The following is a 26,418-nucleotide window of genomic DNA, read 5'->3' on the forward strand; positions in this document are numbered from 1 at the left end:
CTCTCTCTCTCTCTCGTTCTCTCCCCCCCCCCCTCCCCATTCTCATCCCACTTCGGAACTACGCCTTTTACTTCAAAGACAACCGATACTTTGTGACAACGATAGCACGGTGCAGTGGGAACATGGACAGGCTGTTGCGGTGTGTGCTTTGGCCGGGTGCCACTGTTTTCCCCATGCCGAGTTTCACCTAAACACATCCTTTCCCCATTTCTCTGCCACTCGTCCAAATGTTACGCAATATCAGTTCACAGAGGCTTCAATATCCCTGGGCTCTGGCTGCAACAACAATAACTGTCGGTTTGTTTCGACATCCTTGCACACCTAATCTGATCTGCTATTTAGCATCGTAATGCCAGATGATGAACTCAAGACATGCAGACTCAATCATGTCACTAACTTAAAAACATACGATATCGATACATGCGCAGCCTGGCGGTGACCTTACAAGTAGTTTTTCAATGCTGATATGACCAAGTCACCGAGACCAACTTTATTCTCGAAACACTGTGTTGTTTTCTTCAGGAGACACACCTAAGAAGTGTGAGAACTCTTACGTGACGCTTTGTAACGTCTTCACGAACTCTTGCTTTTGACATCAGAGATTTCACTTTGGAACATGGGGCAAGAAGAGACGTCGGGCTTTTCTAACTCGATGTCGTATCTCATAAAGTAAATGATATGACAGGAATTGACAATAGTCACACAGTTCACCAGCTTCGACTTCGGTGGTCAAAAGAGCCTTAAACAGTCAAGAATAGAGCATTTAATTATGAACCTGGATTTTTTGTCCCGGCCTGTGTGCGTGTGTGTGTGTGTGTGTGTGTGTGTGTGTGTGTGTGTGTGTGTGTGTGTGTGCGTGCGTCCGTCCGTCTGTGCGTGTTGCAGCAACTAACGATAGAACAACACTGCTATGAACCTAAAGTACACCGTATTCATGCCTGTTACAGCTGCTGACGATCGACAAGGTGCCGGACAAGCTGCTGCTGGTCGTGTTCTCCTTCCTGAAGCACCGTGAGCTAGGCAAGGTGGCCCAGGTGTGCCGCAAATGGCGCCTGCTGGCCTACGACAGCCGCCTGTGGACCGCCGTGTCGCTCCGACCCGAGTACTCCGGACTGCACGTGTACAGCCAGGACGCCCTCATCCATCTGATCGCCATGAGGTTCGGCGCCACCCTCAAGTACATCGAGCTGCCCTCCGACCTCATCACCGCCCCCGTGCTGCACGAGCTGGCCAACAAGTGCCCCGCCCTCAAGGCCATGACCTTGGACTTCTCCAACGCCATGCAGCTGCACGACTTCAACGACCTCAACAGCTTCCCCTGCAACATGCGCAGCCTGACCATCTGTCTGAGCGAGGTCATCTTCCTGGAGGGCTTCATGCGCCGCATCTACAGCTGTCTGTCCTCCCTGGAGGTGCTGCACCTCATCGGTGAGAGGCGTGAAGCATTCTGACCCGACCTGTGTGCGTGTGTGTGTGGGGGGGGGGAGGTGGGGTGCTGCACCTCATTGGCACGTGACGTCAAGGGTTTTGTCCCGGCCTATGTGTGGTTGTGTGGGTATGGTTCTAGGGGGAGAGGGACAGTTGACTAGGGTAAATTGTTGGGGGGGGGGGGGGTATTTTGCCAGCTACCATTTATATGTGCTTTGATGTGGATGTGGGCAGCTGTCTAGTCTCTAGAGGTTCTGCATCTCACTGGCATTCGTGAACGATTTTCCCCACACTGGGTATGTGTGAGCATGTTGGGGGGGGGGGGGGGGCCCGGGGGGGGGGGGGGGGGGTCAACTGTCATTTGCCCATGGAGGTGCTGCTCCGCACTATATGTCTGGTTTTTCAGAATTTTCTAGTTTTCACCTCAAAGCCTGGTTATTTGGAATTTGCGATTTTATTTTCGATCTCATCGCAACTTAAAAATTTTCAAACAAGTTTCATCTCCAAGCCTGATTACGCATACTGTTCAGCCTCATAGTGTTCTGCTTTGTGGCTAGTAGATGAAGTAAAGCATTTGATTGAAATGTATCCTTGATTTCGAATAACGTGGAGAAGAAGGCTTTCACTGTTTTGCGGACACATGTTTTTGATTTGTAGTGTCATTCCCTTTGATTGTGCACAGACGTGGTAACGTAATAATCCCTCGTCAGGCTTCATTGTGGGACAATAATCTGAACGTAGACACAACGATGATGCATCTCTATCAGCAAACCGTCACATTGCACCTGCTGTGGTGTGGGTTTGGGGTTAATACAGTATCACTTTATTTATCTCTTTGTGATGATGACAGGCTGTACAGCCGTGATGAGATATCACACAGGGGTGTGCACGGCATGCCCGTCGCTGTCACAGCTTGTTGCTCTTGTTATAGGCATCTCGTGTGTGTGTGTGTGTGTGTGTGTGTGTGTGTGTGTGTGTGTGTGTGTGTGTGTGTGTGTGTGTGTGTGTGTGTGTGTGTGTGTGTGTGTGTGTGTGTGTGTGTGTGTGTGTGTGTGTGTGTGTGTGTGTGTGTGTGTGTGTGTGTGTGTGTGTGTGTGTGTGTGTGTGTGTGTGTGTGTGTGTGTGTGTGTGTGTGTGTGTGTGTGTGTGTGTGTGTGTGTGTGTGTGTGTGTGTGTGTGTGTGTGTGTGTGTGTGTGTGTGTGTGTGTGTGTGTGTGTGTGTGTGTGTGTGTGTGTGTGTGTGTGTGTGTGTGTGTGTGTGTGTGTGTGTGTGTGTGTGTGTGTGTGTGTGTGTGTGTGTGTGTGTGTGTGTGTGTGTGTGTGTGTGTGTGTGTGTGTGTGTGTGTGTGTGTGTGTGTGTGTGTGTGTGTGTGTGTGTGTGTGTGTGTGTGTGTGTGTGTGTGTGTGTGTGTGTGTGTGTGTGTGTGTGTGTGTGTGTGTGTGTGTGTGTGTGTGTGTGTGTGTGTGTGTGTGTGTGTGTGTGTGTGTGTGTGTGTGTGTGTGTGTGTGTGTGTGTGTGTGTGTGTGTGTGTGTGTGTGTGTGTGTGTGTGTGTGTGTGTGTGTGTGTGTGTGTGTGTGTGTGTGTGTGTGTGTGTGTGTGTGTGTGTGTGTGTGTGTGTGTGTGTGTGTGTGTGTGTGTGTGTGTGTGTGTGTGTGTGTGTGTGTGTGTGTGTGTGTGTGTGTGTGTGTGTGTGTGTGTGTGTGTGGGTGTGTGTGTGTGTGTGTGTGGAGAATTATGACAGCAAATTGACAGACTGAATATTTGTTCAGGCCGCCTGCTAGTACCGTACTTGTACGGAGGTCACGCAGCTTTTATCGCATATTGTGCGCATTTCCTTTGACTTTGTGTAGTGAAGGATTATCCCTTTCTCTTTGTATCTCACCAGCAGAATAAATTATTGAGCCTATTCGAGGCCCTGGAACGCCGAAGAAGAAGAAGAGTTCATCCAAAGCCCCCCCCCCCTCCCGGCCCCCCCCCCCCCCCCCCCCCACCTCCATCACCACCACCACACAACACACAACCTTCCCCCATCAACCAAGGAAACCAAAATGCACAAAGCCAAATCCCTCGACCAGAGGGGAACTGAGTCAAACAAACAGACAAATGGTACATGTACATTTAATTAAAGATTAAACCAAAAGTCACTAGTATAGACTACATTTACCCAGCGATCTTTAGAGTGAACAGACAAACAAATAGAAATAAGATGATGTGACAGAAAATGGCCTTCTCAGAAAATGCTCAGTTAGTTGTCGTTCCTTTGATGTGAAGATAGCGATTGGCGAGAGTCAAACCAACCAACCAACAATGGAAGCAAATGCATGTGTTATTGTCTGTTGAACCAGGATCGCCCGAGACATGCATGTGGGGGGGGGGGGGGGGGTAGCTCAGTCGGTAGCGGCGCTGGGTTCAAAACCAGTTGTCGCTATCGGCGTGGGTTCGATCCCCACGTTCGGCGAGGGATTTATTACCCAAAGGCAACGGCTAAGGGTAGACTCTCTGTGTCCGAACACCCCCGTGTGCATGCGCACGATAAAGAACCCACTTTTGCAGCTAAAGCCTCAGGGCTTGGAAACACGAATACACGCTTGCAGAAAAGCGGGGGGGGGGGGGGAGGGTAGCGCTATACTGTATGGCAGCTCGCTTTCCTCTGTGAAAAAGCAGCCCGAATTTCTATGAGAATAGCCTCAGAGGACTATATAAAATCCTATCCTTTTTCTTATTGTCTTTTGAACCAGGAACGTTCGATACATGCAAGTGTTACTCTCTGTTGTTCCAGGAACGTTCGAGCTGTCTTCAGAGTCTGAGGAAGAGGCCTACGAGGTGATCAACATCGGCAAGATCAAGGCGCACACCCCCAACTTGCGGGTGGTCAACCTGTACGGCATCACCTTCCTGGACGACTCCCACATCGAAATGCTGGCCTCCAACTGCATCCACATCGAGTGTCTGGCTCTCAACTTCTGCCTGCGGGTGAAAGGATCGTCCTTCAAGACGCTGATCCAGCGCTGCAAGAAACTCAAGACGCTCCTGCTCCAGCATGCAGGTGAGTGTTTAATTGGTTGGGTGTTGTTTGTTTGCTTGGGGTTTCGTGTGGAATAGACCATGTTCGGAAATAACTCTGTCAAGTTTTATGGGTTGTCACCGACCCAAAATACAGGTCCTGGGGGTTGTGGAAGATTTGCTTTACCTTGTTTCCATGGAAACACTGAGGCAAGCCTACAATGTCACGTCACATGCCACCGTGTTTCTTTGGGAAAGCAAGGAAAAACAAGGAAAACCAACTCTCCCACAACCCATAACAAGTCGCGTAAGGCGAAATTACTACATTTAGTCAAGCTGTGGAACTCACAGAATGAAACTGAACGCACTGCATTTTTTCACAATGACCGTAATCCGCCGCTCGTGCAAAAGGCAGTGAAATTAACGAGCCTGTTTAGCGCGGGGGTGGTTGCGCTGTGCTGCATAGCACGCTTTTCTGTACCTCTCTTCGTTTTAACTTTCTGAGCGTGTTTGTAATCCAAACATATCATATCTATATGTTTTTGGAATCAGGAACCGACAAGGAATACGATGAAATTGTTTTTAAATCGATTTTGAAAATTTAATTTTGATCATAATTTTTATATTTTTAATTTTCAGAGCTTGTTTTTAATCTGAATATAACATATGTATATGTTTTTGGAATCAGAAAATGATAAAGAATAAGATGAACGTAATTTTAGATCGTTTTATAAAAGCTAATGTAATTACAATTTTCAGATTTGTAATGAGCAAAGTCAATAATTAATTTTTAAGCTTCCAAGCTAAAATGCAATACCGAAGTCCGGCCTTCGTCGAAGATTGCTTGGCCAAAATTTCAATCAATTTGATTAAAAAATGAGGGTGTGACAGTGCCACCTCAACTTTTACAAAAAGCCGGATATGACGTCATCAAAGACATTTATCCAAAAAATGAAAAACAGTTCTGGGGATGTCATACCCAGGAACTCTCACGTCAAATTTCATAAAGATCGGTCCAGTAGTTTACTCTGAATCGCTCTACACACACACACACACACACACACACACACACACACACACACACACACACACACACACACACACACACACACACCACGACCCTCGTCTCGATTCCCCCTCTATGTCAAAACATTTAGTCAAAACTTGACTAAATGTAAAAACCAGACAGAGCTATTTCCGGAATTCGTCTATTATGTTGAGTTTTATTGTGAGATATGTTTTGTCTCGACTTGTTGCTGCGGGTCATGATTGAATCGTTAATTAAAATCGTGATCCAGTCACATGCTGCAAGAAACTCAAGTAGCGTCGGTTGGACTGCCTATGTTGTGTTGACATGTGTTCTGTTGTGTTGTGTTGACTTGTTTTGTCTTGTCTTGTTTAGTCATGTTTTCGGTTTTGTCTTCTCTTCTCTTGTCTTGTCTTGTCTTGTCTTGGGGCTATTTCTGGCTCACACCTTTTGCCGCAGACATCTACAGATCTCAATGTGGTTTTATTTCTCCCTTGCTTTGAGGGCCCCAAAGGGTTTAAAATCGTGATCGTGATTGGCGATTTTTGACCTTTCTGTGACCGTGATTGCCGAAATTTCCATTTCTGTGATCGTGATGGGACTTTGCCTGTGATCCGTGATGACAAAAAAATCAAGTATCGTGATCGTGATCGTCATTTGTTTTCGTGATCGTGATGGGCATTATTGCAAAGCATTTTATTTTCAACGTACATTTTTCACCGCTGTATCACTCTATGATCCTCTATTCGTCAAGGTGTGGCGTGATCGTGAAAACAAAAATCAAGGTAACTCCCTGTGATCGTGAAAGATAAAATTTCCCTTCCCGTGATCGTGATGATACCCCCCCTTTGGGGCCCTCTGCTTTGTTGAACATGTATACGTTCCAGCGTGTCCTCGTCGGATGTTTTTGTGTCTATGTGTCTATAAGACTAGAAAAAGATGGCATCTCAGTATCTGCTCAAAGCCATCTGTATCAACTCAATGAAGCCGGGAATGAAAGTGACAATCCATCGGCATCGCGTCACCTATCTCTCTCTCTCTCTCTCTCTCTCTCTCTCTCTCTCTCTCTCTCTCTCTCTCTCTCTCTCTCTCTCTCTCTCTCTCTCTCTCTCTCTCTCTCTCTCTCTCTCTCTCTCTCTCTCTCTCTCTCTCTCTCTCTCTCTCTCTCTCTCTCTCATGAATGAATGAATGAATGAATGAATGAATGAATGAACTTTTCCTATTCGTCATGCATATTTTGGACACAAAATGTGAGAAAGCAAGGTCTAAAAATGGTGGTACATTCACAGAGCTTATGAACCAAAAAATAAGAAAAAACCAGGTCTTAAAAGGGAGGAAGTCTTATATTGGGGGGTCTTCAAAGGGGGTGCCACTGTAGTTTAGCCTCAAAGCATGTATGAAGCGTACAGGCTCGTGGGGATCGAGCCACCATTCACGAGTGTCCCGACTGGTCCCAGGGCCTGCCACCCTCACACGCCTAGCATGGCTCACCAACACGTGTGGTCTGCTGCAGATCGCTCACCAATCGCGGTGACATTTGCTGGGGTCAAGCGCTGTAATTATCACGTCAAAAACTTGGACTGTCAGTCATAGCGTGACCGCGTTGCCCTCCTTCAGGCCAGACACTCCTGAGCCGCTTATTTGTCTAAAGTGATATTTATAGACACTACTGAGCAGCTTATTTCTCTAAAGTGATATTTATAGACACTACTGAGCAGCTTATTTCTCTAAAGTGATATTTATAGACACTACTGAGCAGCTTATTTCTCTAAAGTGATATTTATAGACACTACTATACTGAGCAGCTTATTTGTCTAAAGTGATATTTATAGTTGTGATCATACCATGTGCGATGTACATAACACAGATTAACGAACACAGTGGAACACAAATTTGAAGATTTGACGCAGCATATGCTCAGAATGGTGTCCCATTTGTGAAGCCCTACTTCACATTTTCTGTTCATGTCTCATTGAAATTCCCCCTATTTTTTGAAGACGTGGTGTTATATACAGAATTTAGAGTAGCCCGAGAACAAGATCGATGCCGAATCGATGTTGCGCATAAGTGCAAGACCCCCCTGTGTTCTCAAGATAAAATACAACATGGTTTTACCCCATTTAGGGCGGTCTTTATGTATGTGTGTGGTCAAAAGTATCCCATTTAGGGCGGTCTTTATGTATGTGTGTGGTCAAAAGTACCCCATTTAGGGCGGTCTTTATGTATGTGTGTGGTCAAAAGTACCCCATTTAGGGCGGTCTTTATGTATGTGTGTGGTCAAAAGTACCCCATTTAGGGCGGTCTTTATGTATGTGTGTGGTCAAAAGTACCCCATTTAGGGCGGTCTTTATGTATGTGTGTGGTCAAAAGTACCCCATTTAGGGCGGTCTTTATGTATGTGTGTGGTCAAAAGTACCCCATTGTGAGACCCTACTGTCGCACACACCTTTCTGTTCATTACTCAACTTTAAAAATGACAGTTTGAAGGCTATATTTTCTATTTTGTTGTTATTATGGTCCTAAAAGGATCCCACTGTCTGTGATCGAAATGCTGCTTTGACAGGGGAACTAAGGCAACTGCTTTGACAGGGGAAGTAAGGCAACTGTTTTGACGGGGGGGGAGGGGGAGTAAGGCAACTGTTTTGACGGGGGGGGGGGGGGAAGTAAGGCAACTGCTTTGACGGGGGGGGGGGGGGGGGGAGGAGAGTAATGCAACTGTTTTGACGGGGGGGGGGGGGGGGGGGGAGTAAGGCAATTGTTTTGACCGGGGGGGGGGGGGGGCAGGGAAGTAAGGCAACTGTTTTGACGGGGGGGGGGGGGAGTAAGGCAACTGTTTTGACGGGGGGGGGGGGGGGGGGGGAGGGGGGAGTAAGGCAACTGTTTTGACGGGGGGATGTAAGGCAACTGTTTTGACGGGGGGGGGGGGGGGGGAAAGTAAGGCAACTGTTTTGACGGGGGGGGGGGGGGGGGGGGGAAGTAAGGCAACTGTTTTGACGGGGGGGGGGGGGGGGGGGAAGTAAGGCAACTGTTTTGACGGGGGGGGGGGGGGGGGGTAAGTAAGGCAACTGTTTTGAGGGGGTGGGGGGGGGGGGGAGTACGGCAACTGTTTTGACGGGGGGGGGGGGAAGTAAGGCAACTGTTTTGACGGGGGGGGGGGGGGGGGTAAGTAAGGCAACTGTTTTGACGGGGGGGGGGGGGGGAGTACGGCAACTGTTTTAAGGGGGGGGAAGTAAGGCAACTGTTTTAACGGGGGGGGGGGGGGGGGGGGAAGTAAGGCAACTGTTTTGACGGGGGGGGGGGGGGGAAGTAAGGCAACTGTTTTGACGGGGGGGGGGGGAAGTAAGGCAACTGTTTTGACGGGGGGGGGGGGGGGGAGTAAGGCAACTGTTTTGAGGGGTGGGGGGGGGAGTACGGCAACTGTTTTGACGGGGGGGGGGGGGGGGGAAGTAAGGCAACTGTTTTGATGGGGGGGGGGGGGGTAAGTAAGGCAACTGTTTTGATGGGGGGGGGGGGGGGGAGTACGGCAACTGTTTTTAAGGGGGGGGAAGTAAGGCAACTGTTTTAACGGGGGGGGGGGGGGGGAAGTAAGGCAACTGTTTTGACGGGGGGGGGGGGGGAAGTAAGGCAACTGTTTTGACGGGGGGGGGGGGGGGGGGAAGTAAGGCAACTGTTTTGACGGGGGGGGGGGGGGGGAGTAAGGCAACTGTTTTGACGGGGGGGGGGGGTAAGTAAGGCAACTGTTTTGACGGGGGGGGGGGGGGAGTACGGCAACTGTTTTTAAGGGGGGGGAAGTAAGGCAACTGTTTTAACGGGGGGGGGGGGGGGAGTAAGGCAACTGTTTTGACGGGGGGGGGGGGGGGGGGAGTAAGGCAACTGTTTTGACGGGGGGGGGGGGGAGTAAGGCAACTGTTTTGACGGGGGGGGGGGGGGGGGGAGTTAGGCAACTGTTTTGACTGGGGGGGGGGGGGGGGGGGGAGTAAGGCAACTGTTTTGACTGGGGGGGGGGGGGAAGTAAGGCAACTGTTTTGACGGAGGGGTGGGGGAAGTAAGGCAACTGTTTTGACGGGGGAAGTAAGGCAACTGTTTTGACGGGGGGGGGGGGGGGGGAGTAAGGCAACTGTTTTGACTGGGGGGGGGGGGGGGAGTAAGGCAACTGTTTTGACGGGGGGGGGGGGGGGGGGGAGTTAGGCAACTGTTTTGACGGGGGAAGTAAGGCAACTGTTTTGACGGGGGGGGGGGGGGGGGGGAAGTAAGGCAACTGTTTTGACGGAGGGGTGGGGGAAGTAAGGCAACTGTTTTGACGGGGGGGGGGGGGGGGAAGTAAGGCAACTGTTTTGACAGGGGAAGTAAGGCAACTGTTTTGACGGGTAGGGGGGGGAAGTAAGGCAACTCTTTTTGCCCGGGGGGTTTGGGGGGGGAAGTAAGGCAACTGTTTTGACAGGGGGGGGGGGGAAGTAAGGCAACTGTTTTGACGGGGGGGGGGGGGAGTAAGGCAACTGTTTTTGACGGGGGAAGTAAGGCAACTGTTTTGACGGGGGGGGGGGGGGGGGGAGTAAGGCAACAGTTTTGACGGGGGAAGTAAGGCAACTGTTTTGACGGGGGGGGGGGGGGGGGGGAGTAAGGCAACTGTTTTGACGGGGGAAGTAAGGCAACTGTTTTGACGGGGGGGGGGGGGGGGGAGTAAGGCAACTGTTTTGACGGGGGAAGGAAGGCAACTGTTTTGACGGGGGGGGGGGGTGGGGGGGGGAGTAAGGCAACTGTTTTGACGGGGGAAGTAAGGCAACTGTTTTGACGGGGGGGGGGGGGGGGAAGTAAGGCAACTGTTTTGACGGGGGGGGGGGGGGGGGGAGTAAGGCAACTGTTTTGACGGGGGGGAGGGGGGAAGTAAGGCAACTGTTTTGACGGTGGGGGGGGAAGTAAGGCAACTGTTATGACGGGGGGGGGGGGAGTAAGGCAACTGTTTTGACGGGGGGGGGGGGGGGGGGAGTTAGGCAACTGTTTTGACGGGGGAAGTAAGGCAACTGTTTTGACGGGGGGGGGGGGGGGGGGAAGTAAGGCAACTGTTTTGACGGAGGGGTGGGGGAAGTAAGGCAACTGTTTTGACGGGGGGGGGGGGGGGGAAGTAAGGCAACTGTTTTGACAGGGGAAGTAAGGCAACTGTTTTGACGGGTAGGGGGGGGGGGGGGGGAAGTAAGGCAACTCTTTTTGCCGGGGGGTTTGGGGGGGGAAGTAAGGCAACTGTTTTGACAGGGGGGGGGGGGGAAGTAAGGCAACTGTTTTGACGGGGGGGGGGGGGGAGTAAGGCAACTGTTTTGACGGGGGAAGTAAGGCAACTGTTTTGACGGGGGGGGGGGGGGGGGGAGTAAGGCAACAGTTTTGACGGGGGAAGTAAGGCAACTGTTTTGACGGGGGGGGGGGGGGGGGGGGGGGGAGTAAGGCAACTGTTTTGACGGGGGAAGTAAGGCAACTGTTTTGACGGGGGGGGGGGGGGGGGGGAGTAAGGCAACTGTTTTGACGGGGGAAGGAAGGCAACTGTTTTGACGGGGGGGGGGGTGGGGGGGGGAGTAAGGCAACTGTTTTGACGGGGGAAGTAAGGCAACTGTTTTGACGGGGGGGGGGGGGGGGGGAAGTAAGGCAACTGTTTTGACGGGGGGGGGGGGGGGGAGTAAGGCAACTGTTTTGACGGGGGGGAGGGGGGAAGTAAGGCAACTGTTTTGATGGGGGGGGGGGGGGAGAAGTAAGGCAACTGTTATGACGGGGGGGGGGGAAGTAAGGCAACTGTTTTGACGGTGGAAGTAAGGCAACTGTTTTGACGGGGGGGGGGGGGGGGGGGGGGGGGAAGTAAGGCAACTGTTTTGACGGTGGAAGAAAGGCAACTGTTTTGACGGGGGGTGGGGGGGGGGAAGTAAGGCAACTGTTCTGACGGTGGAAGTAAGGCAACTGTTTTGACGGTGGAAGTAAGGCAACTGTTTTGACAGGGGGGGGGGTTGGGGACGTAAGGCAACTGTTTTGACAGGGGGGGGGGGGGGAAGTAAGGCAGCTGTTTTGACGGGGGGGGGGGGGGTGGGGAAAGTAAGGCAACTGTTTTGACAGGGGAAGTAAGGCAACTGTTTTGACGGGGGGGAGGGGGAAGTAAGGCAACTGTTTTGTCGGGGGGAGGGGGGGAAGTAAGGCAACTGTTTTGAGGGGGGAAGTAAGGCAACTGTTTTGACGGGAGGGAAGTAAGACAACTGTTTTGAGGGGGGGGGGGAGTAAGGCAACTGTTTTGACGGGGGGGGGGGGGGAGTAAGGCAACTGATTTGACGGGGGGGGGGGGGGGGGGGGGAAGTAAGGCAACTGTTTTGACGGGGGGGGGGGGGAAGTAAGGCAACTGTTTTGACGGGGGGGGGGGGGGGGAAGTAAGGCAACTGTTTTGACCTTGTAGTTGTTCAGGTCAGTCACTCGTTGATTGACACGTCCATTGATAAGCACGCTGATTTTGAAGTTAACAGTGATAGACGGATCAACGAGTTCATTTTGTGAGTGTGTTTGCGTGTGTATATGTGTGTGTTTTTGCCTGTGTGTTTGCCCGTGTGGGGTTGAGTGTGCGTGCGTGTATAAGAAAGTAAATGGTGCTTGTACTAGTCCTATCATTAAAAGCTCAAGAAAAGGTCGCCTTTACTGAAAAGAAACCCTGTGTTTTACAAAACGCATCAGATGATTTGTCAACCTATAGTCTGTGAACGGAACGCATTGTCGCACATTGCAGCTAAAAGTTACATAGAACGTATTCCAAAGGCTTCAAAGTGTAATTCTTAGTAGTTATTCAACTTAACTTCTTCATAGACATATCTATGCTAGTCGAATATGCTAAAAACCTATCTCCGCTTTGTGAAAAAACATCAGCAATTAAAAGTTACATCGAACGTGTTCCAAAGAATTCAGACTGCAATCTTAGTCGTTATTCAACTTTAACCTCTTCACAGACAGATGCTAGTCGAATAAGCCGGAAACATACCTCAGCTTAATGAAAAACATCAACAAGAATTTCTTTACTACCGTTCGTTTTTAGATGTGACTGACTAACTGTGTGTTCGATTTTTGTTTTCTCTCTCACTGAAATTGGCTGCGCGCCACACTAACTAACGTAAGATCCACCTGCGGCTGTCTGTGTTTGGATCACCTCCGTATTCCACTTGAGAAATAGCCTTTACAGGTAGAAAGTACAGGTTTCATAACACAGGTAATGTAATGCTGTTAGTTTTGTGTCTGGGAAAAGAAGAACATAATTAGAGAGAGAGAGAGAGACTTAGACTTAGACTGAGAACATTTTATTGACATAAAGGGTAAACATTTTAAGCCAAGGGCCTAATCTTACAACGTGCCCTTTACATTCACACTAACACATCCGCACGCATATAAACAACATATAATGAATTCATATAGGCATAACATGTAAATGTACAGTAAATAAGCATAGGCACCACGGCCACACGAAACACAAAATCTAAAAATTATACGAAGTAAAACAATATCAATACTATATGCTATGAGTATGTAAGAGAGAGAGAGAGACAGACAGACAGACAGACAGACACAGAGAGAGAGAGAGTCAGACAGAGAGAGATATATATAGAGAGAGACAGACACAGAGAGAGAGAGAGAGACATCTATCTATCTATATATACGACTAGTGTCTGTCTGTCTGTATTTGTAACCCCTCTCACCTTTTTGACTTGGCCGTACCCAAGCCAAAAGGCTAAAAAAATCTTAACTAATTCCATGTTGACTTTTTGGTGGGGTGGACATATTGTTCCAGACTCGCCTTGATTAGAGCAACACTAGTGCAGTGTCCAACAGCTTTTAAAATTTGTTTTAACCTCTTGACAATGTACATGTCAACAATCCCTGACTGTGATGTAGTAAGAAAAAATCTTCATTTCTCCCCTTTCTCCACTTTTTTGTGTGTCAGTGCATAGCCACAATGGTCACAGAAAAGATGCAGCAAACAGATTTGAAAAAGACCCAAAAGTGAACTTGTTATGACTATTTCTAACCTTTCCCACCTTTTTGACTTGGCCGTACCCAAGCCAAAAGGCTAAACAATCATAACTAATTCCATGTTGACTTTTTGGTGGGGTGGACCTATTGTTCCAGACTCGCCTTAATTAAAGCAACACTAGTGCAGTGTCCAACAGCTTTTAAAATTTGTTTTAACCTCTTGACAATGTACATGTCAACAATCCCTGACTGTGATGTAGTAAGAAAAAATCTTCATTTCTCCCCTTTCTCCACTTTTTTGTGTGTCAGTGCATAGCCACAATGGTCACAGAAAAGATGCAGCAAACAGATTTGAAAAAGACCCAAAACTGAATTTGTTATGAATATTTCTCACCTTTTTTGGACTTAAAAAATTTGGCCCAACAAACACAGCAAAAATCTTCATTTTTCCCCTTTCTTCATCATTTTGTCAGATCGAATTCATCCTCGTCCTGTGAGGGAAAAAAACCCGTCTATGAAATATTCATAGTTGTTATACGAATTGAAAACAAAAAGGCTATTAATGAGAACACAAACAAGCCAAAGTTTGCAAACTACTAGCTTAGTAGACTAGGAGTAGGAAAGTCTGCAAGTGTACTGTTGCACAACTTACAGTCGACAAAGCGAGTATTTACGGCGACAGGGAGAACAAAAAACGTAAGCAAGAAGATTTTCAATATTATAAAATCAACAGTTCATAAGTTATACGCGGAAAACATAGTAATAGCTTTCATTTTACCCGAAGAATGTCGTCGACGTTGAAGTTTTTGCAGACGACATTGCTGGTGGAATTGAAACCGGATGTGATCGATCCCCAGCAGTTGGTTTGACCTCGTTTCTCTCACTGCCTGAAAAGGCGAGAGAGAGAGCGCGCACTGAGACAGCCATCCAGTAGAATGTAGGTCCGTGGTTTCTTCGACAACAGACTGCAATCCGACGGTCAGTTTTCAACAATATTTCATTTAATAAACAGATCACACGCAACCAAATGCACACATCTCATCAATTTAAACAACATAAAGCGGTTTCATACACTATTTTCCCCAGAAAACTGAACTTCATACAGTTTTTAACGTTGGAACACGGGTGCAAAAGTTCGTCTGCTAGTCCCATTTGACGAAAGAACATTATCCCAAGCGATACCAAAACATATACAGAACACACAATATCTGCCTTTGCCGCCACAGCAGAATAACAGCATATCTGTGTACTTGATTTTAGTCCAAAATAGGAAAACTGACAAGAAGTGTTAACAGAATGGAATGATTTGCACGGAACTTGTTACGAATGGGTTTTGTAAATTTACGTATGATGTACTCACAAATTACTCATACTCTCTATTCCAGGTTCGACCTCACTCATAACAATAATCAAGAAGGGAAAAACAGTTTAACAATTTACTTTCGTCCTTTGCATCCAAATACTACACAATACATGCACATACATCTAATGCCAACACGCAAACTATTCAACTGTCAATTCTGGTCACACACAAAATCAATTATCTAACTGGCCTTTACTCGCACACACATGCATACTTCACTTTCTCACGTTACCACATTTGAGTCTTCCATGATGATGACGACGACGACGAATGACACAGGGTAAAGATGAAGACGATGTGCATACTGGCAATAATCATGTTAACAGGACCAATTGTAGACGACAGAGATGAAGCCGATGACAGTAGACATGCTGGAATGACGAGTGACACTGGATAGACGTAGATGCTATTTTACAGTCATGCTCTCCGCTGCCGAAGGAGACTATGGCGGTGGGGGTTGCCGGATTCATACTTCCTCGGTTCCTCCCTTTTGTCTGACGTACAAAGAAAACGACAATAATAAGTCTCTGGTATGTAAACTGGCAATGTTGTATACATATGCATGGAGTTGGCCAGTTTACATAAACACTACTAATAATTCGATACTCTAACTAAATCGGTTATACAACATCAAAGAATATTTACCTCACTTCGGCAAGTCATTCACTCTATTTAACTTCCATCCGTCCTCTGTGACAATTCAGGTAAAAGTGACCGGGACAGCTCACCCGTCCACCAGTTGGGGTGGATTCACAAAAACTTCACGTGCAACGTGACAAGACAAAAATCCGTGGGTGTTTAGGCTGTCAACCCTAGCATCCATAGGTGCTTGCACTTGACATTATATTATACCCAATTAATCAAAATCATGTTCGTAACAGAACTATACAACCGCGCATTAATCGATCGCCTGCGCAGGTTGACTGGTTGAGTGAATAGGATTCGATCAAACTTTCGCAAAAAAACCTCCTCTTTTCTTTGAATAACTGAAGAAAGGAGGAATAAAGAGGTTACAGCTCGCATTTTTCATGATCCGCTAACTTCGACCAGTATTTTTAATAATCACTGAGACTCGGCATGTACAGAAAGAGAGAGAGAGAGATAGAGAGAGAGAAACAGAGAGAGAGAGAGGGGGAGAGAGAAAGAGAGAGAGAGAGAGAAACAGAGAGAGAGAGAGAGGGAGAGAGAGAGAGAGAAAGACAGAGAAAGAGAGACCGACAGACAGACAGACAGAGACAGACAGACAGATATACAGACAGAGACAGACAGACACAAACATATCGTATGTTGAACATGGCTTTCTTGAGCATATATAGTGGCAGGCCTAGCAGCGAAATATTTATGAAGTTATAAGCGTTTAAGTATGAACTAACTCGGTTATTTACAATCGTACAAAGACTTCCATATGTAAACCTGTTGCAGATCGAAGACTGTAGCCAATTCAAACGTGTTTTGGGTCATTGGGTTGGAAAATATAAATTTATACTAGGTTTTTGGTGTTAGGTGGACATTCTGCTTCTACTTAATGTGTGGACGTTTGCAGTCTTTCCTTCTTCTCAGAGTGAACATATGGACGTTTGCAGTCTTTCCTTCTTCTCAGAGTGAACATTTGGACGTTTGCAGTCTTTCCCTCTTCTCAGAGTGAACATTTGGACGTTTGCAGTCTTTCCTTCTTCTCAGAGTGAACATTTGGACGTTTGCAGTCTTTCCTTCTTCTCAGAGTGAACATTTGGACGTTTGCAGTCTTTCCTTCTTCTCAGAGTGAACAGTTGGACGTTTGCAGTCTTTCCTTCTTCTCAGAGTGAACATTTGGACGTTTGCAGTCTTTCCTTCTTCTCAGAGTGAACAGTTGGACGTTTGCAGTCTTTCCTTCTTCTCAGAGTGAACATTTGGACGTTTGCAGTCTTTCCTTCTTCTCAGAGTGAACATTTGGACGTTTGCAGTCTTTCCTTCTTCTCAGAGTGAACAGTTGGACGTTTGCGGTCTTTCCTTTTTCTCAGAGTGAACATTTGGACGTTTGCAGTCTTTCCTTCTTCTCAGAGTGAACAGTTGGACGTTTGCAGTCTTTCCTTCTTCTCAGAGTGAACAGTTGGACGTTTGCAGTCTTTCCTTCTTCTCAGAGTGAACATTTGGACGTTTGCAGTCTTTCCTTTTTCTCAGAGTGAACATTTGGACGTTTGCAGTCTTTCCTTCTTCTCAGAGTGAACATTTGGACGTTTGCAGTCTTTCCTTCTTCTCAGAGTGAACATTTGGACGTTTGCAGTCTTTCCTTCTTCTCAGAGTGAACAGTTGGACGTTTGCAGTCTTTCCTTCTTCTCAGAGTGAACAGTTGGACGTTTGCAGTCTTTCCTTCTTCTCAGAGTGAACATTTGGACGTTTGCAGTCTTTCCTTCTTCTCAGAGTGAACATTTGGACGTTTGTAGTGTTTCAACAAAAATTTTACCTTTGTAGTCTTTCTTTTTCTTCTTCTCCTACGTGTAGTTCGAAGACTGCTGGTATGTTAGTTGCAGCGGTTTCGAGACCTTTTATTGGGCAAATCAATAATATGGGATTTGTGAAGGCGCGCTGCCCCGCGGGACCCAACTTGTTCTTTATTGACCGCTGCTAGAACTGAATAGCTGCCGTCTCTTTCCTTGGCCTTCTCAGTGAGAGAAAGTCAAGGACCTCTCATGCATAGAGCTAGAGGCATTTCATGATGCAGCTAATTAGTGTATGTGTTGATATTGTGGTTTGTGTTTTGGGGGAGTGTGTGTGTGTCTTTCTCCTTCTGTGTGTCTGTCTGTCTGTCTGTCTAGCTGTCTGTTTCTGTGTTTGTCTCTGTGTCTGTCTCTGTCTGTGTAAGGCCAACAAAAATAATAGGTGTGGTTACGGTAACATAGCCCAAAAAAAATAGGGTGGGAAGGTAGGCAATCACTTTTTTTTTTTTAACTTTTTTTTCTAATGTGTACAAATTAAACCTACTTGACAGGGAAATAAGTGTGCGACTCTGGCGCTTTCGCTTTCATTGCGTTTACTGCACTCATTTACTTGGTTATTTTTGTATTTTTTGACAAATGTAATAAAAAGTTATAGGGTCGGCCCCCAAAAATAGGGTAGGTCGGGTTACCGTAACCACACCTATTTTTTTTTTTAGGCCTAATGGGCTTCTGGTTACATTTTTCGCCACGTCTCTCCTCCTTTTTGGGGGCGATTTTTAAAAGAAGATCCCAGCCCCCCTCCCACGCACCCGCCTCCAATGACCCTTGCCTACCCCCCCTCCCCCCCCCCCCCCCTTGCCAACCCCACGCACCTTTCCTACAGCAACTGTTATCACTTACCGGTGACTGGTGTTAAGGCCTGATGGGTTTATCTCTGTCTTAATCCAAGTATTGCTCCTCCCTGTTTCAATGGGTTGTCTGTCATCGTGCTCTTACCAAAGAGTTAACAGTGGTAGGCCTAACGGCAGCAGACCTCGATCTGCAGTGGAATTTGCCCTTAGCTCCTGAGTGTAAAGACAGAGAAGATAGCCAGCTCTGGTTTGGTGTGTGGTTGATTGTCTGTCTGGCGATAATGGTTAGAAGGAGGAGTTTGAATGTGAGGGTGTGTATTTTGCTGTGGAGATACTGCTAAGTGGAGATCTATGTAATAAGTAGGGCTGTTCAAATAACGCATCAGGTAGTCTTTCGCTTCTTGCAAACTGAAGCAGGGGCTGAGAAAGCATGAAGAGGCTGGGGAAAATGTGTGTTATTTTACGTGAGATATTGCCCCACTGAGGTCACTAAGCTCACTGATCGAATCGGGAAGAGTGGGTCGAATGATGTGTGCGTGCCTGTTCAGCTCTTTTTCTACAGGTCTCTTACTCTATGTCTGTCTGTGTGTGTGTCTGCCTGTGTGTCTGTCTGTCTGTTTCTCCATGCTCTCTCTCTCTCTCTCTCTCTCTCTCTCTCTCTCTCTCTCTCTCTCTCTCTCTCTCTCTCTCTCTCTCTCTCTCTCTCTCTCTCTCTCAAACAGCAAGAGGCTTTGCATCTGAAGACGAGGGGATTCCTTCCTACTCTGCCACCATAAATGCACCTCAAACTCGCCGATCTTAGAGATCAAGACGAGAAGAATGGACGAGAGGTGCGCACGTGCTCGCGGTGACAAATACTGAGTCGTAGAATCGTCGTCACACATACTTTGCAAAGACTCCTAGTAAAGCATACGAGCGCCAAAAGTGTAAATGATACACACATGAACATGAATTACCGATATCTTGCAGTATGATAACAATGAACACTTTTTGCGATGGTATGCCGCCAGACACACACAAAATTTTTGATTGCAGAATAATTAAAATCGCACATAAGACAGTGATATTGTAAATTCAACGACAATATTCGTATTCACCAAAACCATTTGCATAAATATCTTTCTTGTTAACCCATTTGAATCTTCTGTATCAAACCAGAAGTGGAAATAGTAGCCATGTTTGTGTGACTTTGGCGATTGAACCGTGTCCTTCGTACGTACAAGTGATAATTGCAAAGGTTGCACCGATCTTTGTAACAATCACTGTGGGCGCTAGTTTGTCGTCATAGGTTGTTACTGGCTGTTTGTCGTCATAGGTTTTTACTGGCTTGCAAAGTGTTCTGGAATGAGGCTTGTCCTGTCCGGGTCGCCTTGTGCACTTAATGTGGGCCGAGTCCGTTGGGAGGTCTTGGGTTTGGTGCCGGTGTAACACGAGAAAAGTACTAGCACGAGATTTTTACTTCGGAGTAAACATTTCGTACGAAAATGTTACTCCCTTTACGAAAAAACTACTCCCCCATAACACGAGAAAATTACTTCCAAAAACAGATGTGTTCCGAATCAACATTTCGGTCGAAAATTTTACTCCCCTGACGAATAAATAACGAATAAATTATTCCACCCTAACACGTGCAATTTACTGCCCACGCCAGGTGTACGCAACTTTTACTCCCCTGTCCCCAGTTAGTCTTGGTGGTGGTAGGGGTGGAGGGAGGGTAGCGCGACATTTGTTTGCGCAAAATCACATATTGGCATTATCCCTTCGCCCGCATCCCATTTTCGCGTACGAGATTTTTACTGGAAGTAAACATTTAGGGAGTCAACATTTCGTGGAGGGAGTAATTTGTTTGTACCTTGGGGAGTTCTTTTCTCGTACGAAAGGTGTACTCTGAGTAAGAATTTGGTACGAAATTTTTACTCCGGAGTAAATGTTTCGTGGAGTAAAAATGTCGTGTTACACCGGCGATTGTTTTCGTCTGTAGCAAGAGATCCTCGCGTGTCGCGTCTGCTATGTTGGGTGATGGTAGACGTGACACGCAAATCCTTCAATCAATTCTCGTCAACACTCATTCCTTCCCGTGTAAACTACCATTCATTTACCGCAACACATATTCAAGGTTTTTTACATGGGATGCCCAAAAAATGGCTGGCTCTTTGTGATATGGCAGAATAGCTGAACCACAAGCATAATAGTTTGTTCATTTATTTTTGTTTTGTTCCTTTATGCATTCTCTTTTTCAATATTTACAACTCCGTTCTCTCTGTCAGTCTCTGTCTCTGTCTCTCTCTGTCACTCTCTGTCTCTGTCTCTCTGTCTCTGTCTCTCTCTCTGTCTCTCTCTCTCTCTCTCTCTCTTTCTCTCATTTTCTCTCTCTCTCTGTCTTTCTCTCTGTCTCTCTCTCTCTCTCTCTCTCTCCCCCCGTCCCGTACCTACCCACTATCGATAATCGTAGATTTAGAGGTTGTTTTTTTAAGCTACTAGCGTACACCATATCATTCAAGTACAACCCATCACTCTATGCTGTGTGTGTGTGTGACAGACATAATCATCACTCCATGCTGTGTGTGTGACAGACATAATTATCACTCTATGATGTGTGTGTGTGTGTGTGTGTGTGTGACAGACATAATCATCACTCCATGCTGTGTGTGTGACAGGCGTGGAGGACCAGCACATGCAGGCAGTACCCTGGGAGACGTCGTGTGTGCACGAGCTGGACCTGACGTCAACGGAGCTGTCCGAAGAGACCCTGGAGAGTGTGCTGCTCAGGATGCCGGGATTCACCTACCTCGGCCTGGGCTACTGCGAGTTCTTCTCAGACAAGGTCAGGCTTTGCCATCGGTCTTACTGTATGATGTGCTAGAGATAGTCTTGCTCCGGGGTACAGGAGAACTGAAGTTGGCTACTGCGAGCTCTTCTCAGACAATTTCGATGTAGTTGCGTGAGTGCTATGCTAAATGTGGTCTTGCTTTGGGGACAAGGAGAATTGGGGAAGTTGCCCGTCACCTACCTCGGCCTGGGCTACTGCGAGTTCTTCTCAGACAAGGTCAGGCTCTGTTATCTGTCTTATTGTAGTTGTGGTGCTGTCGGTTGGTGTGCCTTGCTAGAGATAGTCTTGCTTTGGGGGTACTCGGCCTGGGCTACTGCATGTTTTTCTCGAACAAGGTCAGATAATTGTTTGATGTGGGTGAGTGTGTGCTGTGCTAGAGATGGTCTGGGTGCAAGGAGAACTGAAGTTGCCCGTCACCTGCCTCGGCCTGGGCTACTGCGACCTCTTCTCAGACAAGCCAGGCTTTGGTGTTTGAAATCTTTAATGTTTTGCAGTTAAAGGCTCCGATTAACATAATGTGAAGGTTATATTCGGCTTTGAGGAATCACAGTGCAAGTAGCATCCCATCGTTTCCAGGCAGAGAAAACAAAGATGGCATTGAGTGGTATATATTCTAGCCTTGATGTTCTGGTCATTTACTTTCTGCGCTTAGTTATGTTATCATCTTGATAGTTGGTCCTGATGTTTTATTTCGGTACATTTGTTACGTTTAGTGATACTAGCCAATTGTATCTCTAATACGAGTTCTCATTTTGCGTGTCGGATTAAGTTGACCCTAGTGTATGCTTCAACATTCTGCGGGCCGAAAGCCAAATAAAAACTTTTTGGAAAAAACGTCGGTGGCAGCCTCACGGGCGTGCAACTTAAAATAGAAGCAAGAGGCAGGTGCGAAACGTATACAATGTCGTAGCATCTCAGAGCTATTTTCCCACCAGAGGTAAGACTCTGCAGGTGGTAACAACAAAGCCAGTTGGAGAGGCTAGCAAGTGCACTATAGGTTTACCTGTACAGTGGAACCCCCCTTTCAAGACGACACCACCCGCCCCCATTTTACACCACCCGCCCCATTTTACACCACCCGCCCCCATTTTAGACACCCCGCCCCCATTTTACACCACCCGCCCCCATTTTACACCACCCGCCCCCATTTTACACCACCCGCCCCCATTTTAGACACCCCGCCCCCATTTTACACCACCCGCCCCCATTTTACACCACCCGCCCCCATTTTACACCACCCGCCCCCATTTTAGACACCCCGCCCCCATTTTAGACACCCCGCCCATTGCCTTTTCACATTTTCTGTTACTTGTTTTGGTAAATGTACCTCCGTTTTAACATAGGGGTGTAAGTCTTAACATAGGGGTTGTAAGTCTTAACATAGGGATTGTAAGTCTTAACATAGGGGTTGTAAGTCTTAACATTGGGGTTGTAAGTCTTAACATAGGGGTTGAAAGTCTTAACATAGGGGTTGTAAGTCTTAACATAGGGGTTGTAAGTCTTAACATAGGGGTTGTAAGTCTTAACATAGGGGTTCCACTCTAGCTGTGAAGACCGGGCAGGTGAATAACTGAACCAAGAGCCCAGAGGGGGATGCATGTTTTTGTATGTAAAGCGTCAGCATCTCTAGATTGTTTGCGATGACGTGAAGCGGGAATTGGAGCATTTATTGTTTGCAGGCAGAGGTGCATGCTTTTCATGCGAGGTCAGTGTGTGTGCAGATAGACTGCACGTGCAACTCACTAGTCAGTCGTGTGGATCAAAAGCTCAGTGACCCGGACAGGATGTCTTAGTTGCCATTTTGCGGGAACGATGGTGTTCACCGCCAAAGATTTGTCCATTCGTAGATTTATTTGTAGCTTTCTCGTGGCATGACTCCATCCTCTCTGACAGCACACTGCCCCGCAATTGCCAAATGAAAACAGCATCGCCTAGCGTTTGAAACATAAACCAATGTTTGAACCCAGCACTGCTTTCTATCTTTGAGATCTTGCATTCTTCTATGCTGTTCCAAAGCAGCCTATTGGTGAGGAATCACCAATCGTGATAGGTTGAAGGGGCGATACAACGACAAACCAATCCGTGTCTGTGGTCTGACTGTTTGAAAATAGTGTCCACAGTTACAGTAACTATGTAGGACACGATGGGCTAATTGGCTTAACAACTGCCCCTGTACACTAGTGATTGGCTCTTCCAATGTTTGTCAGAGGAAACGCAAGGGTATTCATTCTTCCACAACCTATACAAACCCGACGGAGTTATTTGAAAAATGTGTTAAACAAAGTGTGTGTGTGTGTGTGTGTGTGTGTGTGTGTGTGTGTGTGTGTATGTGTGTGTGTGTGTGTGTGTGTGTGTGTGTGTATGTGTGTGTGTGTGTGTGTGTGTGTGTGTGTGAAAATCGTCTGTTCGCTAAACAAATTGTGTGTGTGGTGTGTGTGTGTGTGTGTGTGTGTGTGTGTGTGTGTGTGTGTGTGTGTGTGTGTGTGTGTGTGTGTGTGTGTGTGAAAATCGTCTGTACACTAAACAAACTGATTGTGTGTGTGTGTGTGTGTGTGTGTGTGTGTGTGTGTGTGTGTGTGTGTGTGTGTGTGTGTGTGTGTGTGTGTGTGTTTGAAAATCGTCTGTTCACTAAACAAATTGTTTGCGTGTGTGCGCCAGGTGCTGGAGAAGCTGATGGAGATGGGCAAGTTCGCGCGCCTGCAGGCCCTGGACATCAGCTACACGCACGCACTGAGCGAGAACGCCATCTACCTGTTCCTGCAGATGCACGGCTACGGCCTGAGGGGCCTCATGCTGGTCGGCAAGGATAAGCTGACCGAGAACTTCTGGCTCAACGTCATCATCTTCCTCAAGAACATCAGGTGGGTAGCAGCCGAGAATTGTTTTATTATTCTGCCTGATATTAAAGTTACTGGACCTGTCAACTCCAGGTGCAGGCATGAAGTTTGGTTTGGCTGACAACACTGCAGGTATGTGTAGGCATCTGTGAGATAGTTGTGGGAAACTCCTGGCTGTTTATGTCGTAATCTGCGACAAAACGACACATCTTTGCTCTCCATGCTGTGACTCAGGCACTGCATCTTTAATTGGGCGAAGTCGGCTTAGTGACGTCTACTTGCTCAACGTCATCATCTTCCTCAAGATCATTAGGTGGTTGGCAGCCTTACCATTTACTCAGAACAATTTCATTATTCTGAACTGAACTAAACTGAACTTTATTTTACATGGATTAAGATTTAAGGCTAGGTCTTTTTTTACATTTAGTCAAGTTATGACTAAATGTTTTAACATCGAGGGGGGAATCGAGACGAGGGTCGTGGTGTATGTGTGTGTGTGTGTGTGCGTGTGTGTGTGTGTGTAGAGCGATTCAGACTAAACTACTGGACCGATCTTTATGAAATTTGACATGAGAGTTCCTGGGTATGATATCCCCGGACGTTTTTTTTTTTTTTTTTTTGATAAATGTCTTTGATGACGTCATATCCGGCTTTTCGTGAAAGTTGAGGCGGCACTGTCACGCTCTCATTTTTCAACCAAATTGGTTGAAATTTTGGTCAAGTAATCTCCGACGAAGCCCGGACTTCGGTATTGCATTTCAGCTTGGTGGCTTAAAAATTAATTAATGACTTTGGTTATTAAAAATCTGAAAATTGTAAAAAAAAATATTTTTTTAATAAAACGATCCAAATTTACGTTCATCTTATTCTCAATCATTTTCTGATTCCAAAAACATATAAATATGTTATATTTGGATGAAAAACAAGCTCTGAAAATAAAAAAAATATAAAAAATATGATCAAAATTAAATTTCCGAAATCAATTTAAAAACACTTTCATCTTATTCCTTGTCGGTTCCTGATTCCAAAAACATATAGATATGATATGTTTGGATTGAAAACACGCTCAGAAAGTTAAAACGAAGAGAGGTACAGAAAAGCGTGCTATCCTTCTCAGCGCAACTACTACCCCTCTCTTCTTGTCAATTTCACTGCCTTTGCCATGAGCGGTGGACTGACGATGGTACGAGTATACGGTCTTGCTGCGTTGCATTGCGTTCAGTTTCATTCTGTGAGTTCGACAGCTACTTGACTAAATGTTGTATTTTCGCCTTACGCGACTTGTCTTACAATCTGTCTTTGAGACGCACAGAAACATAGTTGGCACTACACCACCTAGTAAGGCTGTTTGAAGAGATGTCTGATGACTCAATTTCTTAAACGGATTCTCCCATTCTGTTCCCTTCAGACTAATATTAATTGGGCGAAGTCGGCTTTGTGAAGTCTACTTCACGAAGCTTTGACCCAGAATTTTTGGTTAACCTTTGCCGGATGCCGCTTTTGACTACACACGCCCGACGATGCGGGTTTGTCTGAACCCATACATTTGAAAGAGGGTTTTTACCGTTTATTTCTCTAACGACGATGCGGGTTTGTCTGAACCCATACATTTGAAAGAGGGTTTTTACCGTTTATTTCTCTAACGACGGGGTGGGTTCAGGGAAACCCACAGCGCTACTTCAGTGGGTGCATCGAGTTTCTCCCTTCACCGACTTCTTGCAGGGGAGGGAGAGGGGAGGGAGAGGGGGAGGGAGAGACTGAGAGAGACTGAGAGACTAAGAAAGAGAGAGAGAGAGACAGACTAAGAAAGAGAGAGAGAGACTAAGAAAGAGAGAGAGAGACTAAGAAAGAGAGAGAGAGACTAAGAAAGAGAGAGAGAAAGAGAGAGAGAGACTAAGAAAGAGAGAGAGAGAGAGACTAAGAAAGAGAGAGACTAAGAAAGAGAGAGAGACTAAGAAAGAGAGAGAGAGAGAGACTAAGAAAGAGAGAGAGACTAAGAAAGAGAGAGAGAGAGACTAAGAAAGAGAGAGAGAGAGACTAAGAAAGAGAGAGAGAGAGAGACTAAGAAAGAGAGAGAGATAGACTAAAAAAGAGAGAGAGTGAGACAAGGAAAGAGAGAGAGAGAGAGAGAGACTAAGAAAGAGAGAGAGAGAGAGAGACTAAGAAAGAGAGAGAGAGGGAGACTAAGAAAGAGAGAGAGAGACTAAGAAAGAGAAAGAGAGAGACTAAGAAAGAGAGAGAGAGAGAGACTAAGAAAGAGAGAGAGAGAGAGAGAGACTAAGAAAGAGAGAGAGAGAGAGACTAAGAAAGAGAGAGAGAGAGACTAAGAAAGAGAGAAAGAGAGACTAAGAAAGAGAGAGAGAGAGAGACTAAGAAAGAGAGAGAGAGAGACTAAGCCGAAAGAGAGAGAGAAAGAGAGAGACTAAGAAAGAGAGACAGAGAGAGACTAAGAAAGAGAGAGAGACTAAGAAAGAGAGAGAGAGAGACTGAGAAAGAGAGAGAGAGACTAAGAAAGAGAGAGAGAGACTAAGAAAGAGAGAGAGAGAGAGAGACTAAGAAAGAGAGAGAGAGAGAGACTAAGAAAGAGAGAGAGGGAGAGAGAGACTAAGAAAGAGAGAGAGAGAGAGACTAAGAAAGAAAGAGAGAGAGAGAGACTAAGAAAGAGAGAGACTAAGAAAGA

General features: G+C 46.6%; 1 protein-coding gene and 2 long non-coding RNA genes across 5 annotated transcripts in view; 2 read left to right on the forward strand and 1 right to left on the reverse strand.

Moving 5' to 3' along the window:
* The window catches only part of LOC138982684 (F-box/LRR-repeat protein fbxl-1-like), an 86,618-nt gene that overhangs the window by 31,469 nt on the left and 28,731 nt on the right, over positions 1-26,418 (forward strand). For all 3 annotated transcript variants that reach the window (XM_070356010.1, XM_070356011.1, XM_070356012.1), the window contains 4 exons: positions 948-1,428; positions 4,210-4,476; positions 20,729-20,895; positions 23,560-23,762. In XM_070356010.1, coding sequence (XP_070212111.1) covers positions 948-1,428; positions 4,210-4,476; positions 20,729-20,895; positions 23,560-23,762 — 1,118 coding nt within the window. The remainder of the gene's footprint in view (positions 1-947; positions 1,429-4,209; positions 4,477-20,728; positions 20,896-23,559; positions 23,763-26,418) is intronic.
* LOC138983347 (uncharacterized) lies at positions 13,666-15,809 on the forward strand. Its single transcript, XR_011461091.1, has 2 exons — positions 13,666-14,759; positions 15,685-15,809. It is a non-coding gene; the product is annotated as an uncharacterized lncRNA (long non-coding RNA).
* Positions 14,759-15,689, reverse strand: LOC138983348 (uncharacterized). The gene is made up of 2 exons (XR_011461092.1): positions 15,449-15,689; positions 14,759-15,297 (listed from the first exon to the last, which is right to left on the reverse strand). It is a non-coding gene; the product is annotated as an uncharacterized lncRNA (long non-coding RNA).

Source organism: Littorina saxatilis, linkage group LG12 (genome assembly GCF_037325665.1).
Source record: "Littorina saxatilis isolate snail1 linkage group LG12, US_GU_Lsax_2.0, whole genome shotgun sequence".
Taxonomy (NCBI): domain Eukaryota; kingdom Metazoa; phylum Mollusca; class Gastropoda; order Littorinimorpha; family Littorinidae; genus Littorina; species Littorina saxatilis.